The sequence below is a fragment of the Pygocentrus nattereri genome, chromosome 22 (assembly GCF_015220715.1).
Source record: "Pygocentrus nattereri isolate fPygNat1 chromosome 22, fPygNat1.pri, whole genome shotgun sequence".
Classification (NCBI taxonomy): domain Eukaryota; kingdom Metazoa; phylum Chordata; class Actinopteri; order Characiformes; family Serrasalmidae; genus Pygocentrus; species Pygocentrus nattereri.
This window is the reverse complement of record NC_051232.1, coordinates 4,414,269-4,423,035: the sequence shown is the minus strand read 5'-3', so window position 1 is coordinate 4,423,035 and position 8,767 is coordinate 4,414,269. Positions and strand designations below refer to the sequence as shown.

The following is an 8,767-nucleotide window of genomic DNA, read 5'->3' as shown; positions in this document are numbered from 1 at the left end:
GCGAAGCTCTCTGTTTACCGGGCGATCTACATCCTGACCCTCACCTGTGGTCATGAGCTGTGGGTAATGAGCGAAAAAGCAAGATCGCGAATACAAGCGGCGGAAATGAACCTCTTCGCAGGGTGGCGGGTGTAGAGCCGCTACTCCTCCGCATTGAGAGGAGCCAGCTGAGGTGGTTTGGGCATCTGATCTGGATGCCCCCTGGACGCCTCCTGGTGGGACAAGACCCCGGGGTCGTCCTAGGACCTGCTGCAGGGATTACATCTCCAAGTTGGCCTGGGAGCAGCTTGGGGTCCCTGGGAGTGAGCTGGAGGAAGTTGCAGGGGGACAGGGTCATCTGGGATTCTCTGCTCTTTCAACTGCGACCCGATCTGCACTGGCAGTCGACGATGATGATGATGATGATGATCATGAATTGTTCTGGTAAAAAAAAAAAAAAACAGTTGTTTTTGTGTTTTTTAAGCAGTAGTTTAATAAAAACTATAAATTTGTCTTCAGAATAATAATTTAATGAAATGTATTTATTATTTTAAAGGAATAAGTTCACTGAGAAATCAAAGGGCATTTTGATATTCTGGGAAATTTGAGTTTGTGTTTAAAGTAATAGAACATTTTAAGAGAGATTGTTTTAAAAAGTCGTGAAACATGTTTGTTTTAGAGCAACCGTTTATTGATGGATTTCTCAAATCTATTTGTAAGCTGGAGTTTTGAAAACTTTAATTTATTTTTAAAATGATTATTAACTGTTTACTTGTTTTTGAAAAATCTACAAGTTTGAAGCTTCACTAAACTTTTTTTTTTTTTTAACTTTAGTGAAGTTTAGTGAAATCTGGTTTGTTGTGGGGGATGTTGGGTGTAGCTTGGTGAAAACTATCAAAATACAGACCCCCGTTTTTCTAATGTAGCTGAACAGTCAGAACATGTAGCTAATGTAGCGAAGACATTATAGCTCATATCCCAGCACTTGGCATCTGGATGGTCAGCCGTTTGCCGTGACCTGCGTTTTGTTGTGAAATTCTCAGACTTGCTTATGACCTCCTTGTAAGTGAAACAGGTCCATGGCAGCCCGGTGACATCGCTTGACTGACAGCAGCAGCCTGAGGGGGAGGAGCGGTGGGCGTGGCTTGCCTGAAGTGGGCGGGTCTTCGGGAACTTCTCTCCTGTGGAGCAGAGTGTCAGTAGTAGAGCTGCAGGTCTTTGAGAAGTTGGAGGAGAAGTGGTGGAGGAAGGAGAGAGAGAGCTGGGCTGTGGAGCTGTGTGTACGCTTTCTCCTGTGTGTGTGTGTGTGTGCGCGTGTGTTTCCAGAGCAGTGTGTGTAGCGGTGTGACTCGGACACCGGTCATTCGCTGCGGCACATTGGAGCGAGTTGGCGACCCTGAGAAGAAACCATATCTGGGCAAAGTATTCAGCTGAGAGCGCGCGGGAGGGAGCGCTGGGGCTATATATAGACCAGATCATCAGTGTGTGAGGTAAGGGGGGACTGAGTGGGCTCTCGCGTACACACACACACACACACTCACTCACTTAGCATGTGTCAACTCCCTCACTGAGACTGAACTCCCTAAATAGTGTGAAGGAGTTTAGGTCAGTTTCGTTTGCAGCTAATGTCAAACTGCTTGTCCTTCACACGCAGTCAGGTCTCTGTTTATTCACTGTCCACTCAAACCGGCCATCAAGTAAGCAAGTGAAACGTACAGTTCACAGAAAAACTGCGCGGAAGCCTCAGCAACCGCATATAAAACATTCTTGTGCAGAAGTGCGAGAGCCCCCAGCAAATAAATAGACTTTTTAGACACATTTTAATGCAGAATTACTGTTTGTTTATCTAAACGTAACATTGGATGAAGAAACGAAACCCATTTGGCAGAAAGGAGGGCAGTTTGCAGAGGTGTATATAAAATTTACCTTCCATACATGTTATATTAACATATGTTATATAGAAATTCCACAGGAAAAATGTGTAAATTTGGATGTCTTTACTTTTTACTTTGCACTTTTAAAACAACAATGGCTGTTTTTTGCAAAACGCTCGTTTATTTCCATCTGTACTGTTATTCCAGCTTCCATTCTTTTCAGGAGACTCGCTCTCAGTTCCTTAAAGAATCTGCAGACACGCCTCCCAAGTTCAGTCTCAGAAGCTGGTTGATTTTCTGAAGTAATCAAACCCATTCAGTGGTGCTGAGGTCTGGACTCTGGGGCGATCAGTCCATCGTTCAGCTTCTTTGTTTGATGTGTCCGTCTCCTTTTCTCAGTGAGGTTCTTCTTGGTCAGCTACACGTCCTTTCAGACCCACAGCGCTGAGTGGTCTTCTCACAGTGGAAGGATGGACAGAAACACCTGTGGATGTTTTCAGATCTGAAGCAGCTTGATGTTCTCCTCTCACTCAGAGAGAAAAGCTTTCAGGGCTGTTTATCTGATGGGGGCAGTTTTGGTGTCTACCAGGTCTTCCAGGTGGTTGTTAGGAGACATGTTTCTCTGGAGCTTCTAATCATCAGTTTTTTTTTCACTTATTTTCCCTTTGACTTTCTCCTTCGTCATGCAGGCGGATTGTGTTGTATCTAATCTCCCTTTGAAAGATCTCCTGAAGAAAGACTAACTTGATGGCTTTTTTTCCCCCACTGAACGTTTTATAGACGAAGAGTGCTCTCTGGCTTTTGTACAGGATTGAATACTTGCACACACATTTTCTGTGAATATAGAAGCATATAATGGAAAAAATCACCTGGACGCAATTTACACTTTCGCTTTAAATTGTTCTTTTCTCTCTGGTTAAATTCATAAATGCAGATTAGCTGTCGTGAATGATCACTTACAGTCACTGAAACACCTTCAGTTTGCAGCTGTTCATTGTAGTTAAGTGTATTGAATATTGTGTATTTTAACTAGAGAAAGTGAGTGATTTCACATTGTAGGCAAGTTTAGAAATAAAAAAAAGCACTTTTATGTAAAAAAGTAGCTCTGAATTTTGACGTTTAATATCAGTAACTATAAACTGTAGTTAAGCATATTGAAAATGATTCATTTTAACAAAAACTTTTTCAGCTATTCAGACTTTGACCCAAACAGCTACACATTATAGATGCGAATAGTTTATTATTTTAACTAAAACCGTTTTTTGACTGAAGGCAGCATCAAATATTCAGTTTGACATGAATCATAACACGTTGTAGTCAAGTGCATTGAATATTATGTTGTAGCTAAAAACGGCTTTTTTGACTAAAGGCAATGTAAATTATTACTGTTTGGTATGAATGGCTACACATAGTTAAGTGTATGGAAAATTGTACACCATTTAAACTGGAACACTTTTTTTAAACTAAGCAGCATGTCAATATTGCCAGCTTGACATGAATAATCATAATTTTGTTAAATATTTTCAAAATAGTCTCAACATTTCAGTTTATGGTTACATTATTTAGTCAGGTATATTCAAAATGCTGTTATTTTCACTGAAGCTCCTTATTTGACAACTTTTTTTTTTTTTTAAATAATTGATTTGACAACTACAAATTATATTGAAATATATTAAAACATGTTTGAACTGAAGCCTAGTCAGTTTCACGTAATAGTGAAGTTTGTTGAAAGTTGTGTATTATTTTAACTTGAAGAGGTTTGAGTATTCGTAGCTTCAGAGAGCAGCAGTGGGTGAGGTTTGACTCTCGGGCTGGTTATTGTTGAGGCTTTGGGCAGAAGTCCTTGGCAGACCCCTTATTCAAGGACAATGCGCTGTAGTAAAGTTAGACAGCGTTTAGTGGTCAATAACAAACTGAGAAGGTTTTTTTTTTTTTTTTTTAACTAACTGTGATTTGATTTGTTTTAGTCTGATACTGCAAGGCCTGGTCTGTTGTAGCTGCTGGCTACTCTGTTGATAATACCAATATAGTTTCAAAGTATTGGTGTAACTACTGTTAATAGTTGTGTATATATACTAATTACAAGACTTATTAGAACATTACAGTAACATGGTGACCCCAGACAAGGGCATTAAACAAATTTTAAAGGATGGTTTTGTATGAAATTGGTCAGTGTTGTTCACAAAGGCGGTCAATGGAACCAGATGTCCACCTCCTAAAAGCTTCCTCACGGGAAGTTATTACAAGAAACGGACATGTGAGATTTGTTTGACGATAGTTTCGAAGATTTTGGCCTGAAACGTTTTTAAAATCTACTCAAGGTGGAGGGGTACATGCAAGGCATGGTGGGGCAAAATAGTCCCTAAACAAAAAAAAATTGAGTTAACACCGTTTTACCTTCATCAGACAAGGTGGTAAATAAAGTGGCTATATTATAGTGTCGTAGTCATGGCGACCCCTGGCTCCCATCACCACCACTGTATAGACATCTGAGTCTCTACAAACAACCATTTCACACCAAACCCGTCTGAATGACTGCTGTTCAGAACAGTTTTAGTGAGGGTGGAAAAACCTTTTTTAATGAATTTATTTTTAAAGCTTAAAGAACCTCTGCACGTCAAAGCCAAGAACCACTAAGGATTTATTATTATTTTTTTTAAAGGAGTTTTTCTTTCATTTGCTCTGACCTCTGATCTCTGCCTGTTCCTGACTGGGTTAAACAGGACTTTGGGGTATAAATAAACCGCCAGCTGGCAGCTGTTGCTCTCCTCCACCTCCGCTCAACCATCTGACTTACAGTCTCAGCCTGAACTTTATCTGCTCTTGTCGTGTCTTCACTGCTGATAATGACCAGAAGCCAGAATTTTAGGAAGGCCTTATCAGTGTAAGGAAATCTTCTCTTCACAAAATGGTATATTTAGTTATTTTAGCCCCTCTTTAACGTAAGTTAAAATAAGGTTTGCTTTTCAAAAAGTGGAGAGAAATTGCAGGCAACACGTTTGGAAGGTCATCATTTTTTTGCCATTACAGCCCAAGACGTAAACACACTGAACACATTCAGTACTGATGCGTTAGTCAGACATTCAGCATCTTAAAACCACCAGCCTGTGTGGAATGTAAAAACAGAAGTACGTACAATAAAATAAAAGCTGAATAAAACTAAGGTGTTGGTGGGCCATTGCTGTGGTATTCCGGGTGGTCACTAACTGTTGCTAGGCTATTGCCATGGAATCCCAGGCAATTGGTAACATGTGGCTAGGCTGTTGCTATATTATCCTGGCATACCATACCAACGGCCTAGCAACACCTTAGCAACCACCTGGAATAACATAGCAACAGCCTAGCAACTCCGCCTATCTGGGATTCCATAGCAGTTTTTGTCGAACCTTTAAAATTTATTCATGAACTTTTTTCTTTTAGCTGTACAGTTTTCTGTTTGTGACCATTTATTTTCTGTTTGTCTTACTTTTTTATTACTGCACATTTTATTTCTTTAAGCTGATATTTTGTCGTTTTTGTTTTTTTTTTTTTTTTTTTTTTTTTTTTTGTGGAAAAAAAATTAAACATTCACATTTTCTTTACATATTCAATTTTGCTTTTGGTCATTTTTTCAATGTTAATGATCAATTTTGTTTCATTTCTTGCTGTTAAATTGAGCAGATTAGTGCTCTAAATTATTAACTGCACATTTCAATGTCGTTCATGCACTTAGAATCTGTCTTTAGTGTCAAATTCAAGCAAATAAGACGGATGTGATTTTAATTGCGACTAACTAGACAAACTATTGTGATTCATCGCAGTTCTTTTAATCAATTAACAGCCGTAGTTTAGAATCGTATGTTTTCTTTTGTTTCTTAGTGATTCCACATTTTTCTTAGATTTCTTTTTGCTTCTGCTTTGTTTGACGTTTTGCTTGCTTATTATTAATTGGTCATTAAACTGTGTCCGTCTTTTCTTTTTTCCAGGTCCTGAGGGTCGGAGGGGGACTCTAGCTGCCTGGGTTTTGGTGCCAGCCCCTCCTTCCTTTCCTTTCCTCTTTTTTTTTTTTTTTTTTTTTTTTTTTTTTCCCCCCTTTCTTTTTTCATCCTCCTCCTTCCCTCCCACACCCCACCCCGTTCATCATGTCGTTCCGTAAGGAGATGGAGAAGTATCGGGATGTGGATGAAGACGAGCTGCTCCAGAAACTCAGTGAGGAAGAACTGAGGAGGCTGGAGGACGAGCTGGAGGAGCTCGACCCTGACGTAAGAGCACTATAACCATCATAGAAGTGCTGTATGAGCAAATTTAGCGTCTGATGTCAGTGTTAAACTTTAAGTCTTCTATTATAAGAGTCTTATGTAAACCCATATTAGAGTCAGATTTCCCCCCCCTTACCCCAAATGTACTCAATCAGCCAAGGCATGTAAGCAAGTTTGTGTCTGAAGTTTGCCTCTTTGATTTTAGCACTGAAGCCACAAGACTGTTGCTAACAAGTAATGGAAGATTAGCATCCCTGCTTGCTTTAAACTGTCTAGTTAGGTAATCTAAAGTAAGATAGGCTCCCCATGAATCTGTGTATTTTTCAATTAATTTTTTAATCTTTTTTTTTTTTTTTTTGGTGTGTATTGGTAGGACTGCCAGTTAATAAAAAAAAATTAATCACAATAGTTGATAATTGTGATTAATTGAATTTGCTTGAAATTTGACTCTAAAGAAAGTCAATTTTAAAAAAGCCGTGCATTACCTTTAGTCAGTCAAGGTAAACATGAACAGAAATCATGTAATTGCTGGAACAACTTGAGAAGGTTAAATTGCAGTTTTCAGTTTATCACTGACGTCCAGTGAGAGCAGCTTGTGTCAGTCCTTGATTTTTGCTATGCAATTTTATTTTATTTTTTTAGAAAAACTGGAGCTCAACTTTGCTTTTGTTAGTTTGCTGCTCATTGATTGTATCTATACTTTTTCCACGAGAACTGTCCAGTGCAGACTGCTGAAGGCATTCACAAGTGCTATTGTTACTGCTGTTAAGCATACCTTCACTATCTGGCAGTCTGATGGATGAATAAAGTTTGGTGGATGCCAGGATAACGTTACCTATCAGAATGCATAATACCAACAATAAAGTTTGGTGGAGGAGGAATAATGGGCTGGGGCTGATTTTCAGGGTTTGGACCCTCCAGTGAAGGGTAATGTTAATGCTACAGCACGTACACATTTTAGACAGTTATATCACTGCTGTTGGGACAAAACCTTTTATCTCCATTTTTACTCGATTTTTCGGTTTTTGACCTAATGTGAAAATGCCTGTTGGCCTTTTACACTGTATAAATTTTGAGATGAATGAACCAAAAGAAACAGTCCAAAATTACTTGGAAAAAAATCTGGTTGAATTGACCGACATTGAAAGTAAAGATTTTGTTTCCCTTCTCCTGTAAAGTTGTCATTTTAGACATACAAGGTTTTGTTACGACAGCAGCGATATGCATACAACTTTGTGGCAGCAATTTGGGGAAGATCCCAAATGCTCTTTTGACTGAATGGGCACAATTCCAGCAGACACAAATGTTATGGAAAGCTTTCCCAGAACAGTGAAGGCTGGCATGGCTGCAGAGGGTGGCAGCTCCGTATTAATGGCCATGGTTTTGGAGTGGGATGTCCAACAAGCTCATATAGGTGTGATGGTCAGGTGTCCACATACTTTTTGGCTCACGTACTCTTGCGATTGCCACCCCCACTGCAACACACTGTGGAGATCCAGTGTGCCTTCTTGAAAATGAGTGCAGTTATAATGATGTGGCAGTGTACTGTGACCGAGGGAAGAGAACATGGTGGTCTAAAGTCTAATGATGGGTTTGGGGCTGCATCTGAACAGCTGTGAGTGGAAGCTGACGGAGGTCAATCTAAAGTATCGTCTTTGTTTTCCCAGAGGAGGGCAGCTGACCTCAGCTTATTTTTCCTCATGATGCAACTGGCTGGAAATCAAGGCTACAGATCACGTGTGTGTGTGTGTGTGTGTGTGTGTGTGTGTGTCATAGTGTAGTGTCAACCCTCAGAGACCCTCTTGTTTTCCCCAGCTTCTGCCTAAACGTCACTAAAACTGCTGCACTTTGTAGTTCTACAGTTACAGACTGTAGTCCATCTGTTTCTCTGATACTCTGTTACCCTGTTCTTCAGTGGTCAGGACCCCCATGGACCCTCACAGAGCAGGTAGTATTTGGGTGGTGGATCATTCTCAGCACTACAGTAACACTGACATGGTCGTGGTGGTGTGTTAGTGTGTGTTGTGCTGGTACGAGTGGATCAGACAGCAGTGCTGCAGTCTTAAAACACTCATTTCACAACCTCAGTCTTCTGCTTGTCTCTCACATAAGCCCACATGCTGGGTGAAATAAGTTTCTACTCAGAGAAAACCACCTCCCCACTTCCACTCGAAAGCAGGAATGGCGTCGTTTGTGGAGTAAAAAACGAATATTCCGAATTTTCACAGCTTTTCAAAATCAAACACTTTTCCCTCCTGCTTTTTAGAGCTGCTTTTTTTATGAGCTGCATCTGATGTCGAGAGGAAGAGAATGTATGGAAAATATAACATTAGGTTAATATAGGGAAAAATAACCTTTGGGTTGGGTGTCCATATATTGGATATTGTGATATTGACAATGTCCAAAGGAATAAGCCCGTAACAATACCTCAAAATCCACCCAGCTGATCGGCTGGCTCAATTGCATGAAATATGCATGTTATTTAACGTTGGCGCTTCTTGATTAGTTCAGTAAATACGGGCAGTAAATAAACCCATGTAATTGCACTGTCCTGTAGCTGAACGATGTCCTTCAGCCTCATCGGTTTGACAGAATTCACAATTTAAAAGAAATCCTATATCACACTACCATTGGGAGTCCCTCTGGTGTCGGCTGGTTCTCACCGCTGGCCTAGCT

General features: G+C 40.1%; 1 protein-coding gene across 2 annotated transcripts in view; it reads left to right on the top strand.

Annotated features, from left to right (window-relative positions):
• Positions 1–1,154: 1,154 nt before the first annotated feature.
• tmod1 (tropomodulin 1) overlaps positions 1,155–8,767 on the top strand; it is a 35,428-nt gene continuing 27,815 nt past the window's right edge. For both annotated transcript variants that reach the window (XM_037532703.1, XM_037532702.1), the window contains exons 1-2: positions 1,155–1,469; positions 5,819–6,094. In XM_037532703.1, coding sequence (XP_037388600.1) covers positions 5,975–6,094 — 120 coding nt within the window. In that variant the 5' untranslated portion in view covers positions 1,155–1,469; positions 5,819–5,974. The remainder of the gene's footprint in view (positions 1,470–5,818; positions 6,095–8,767) is intronic.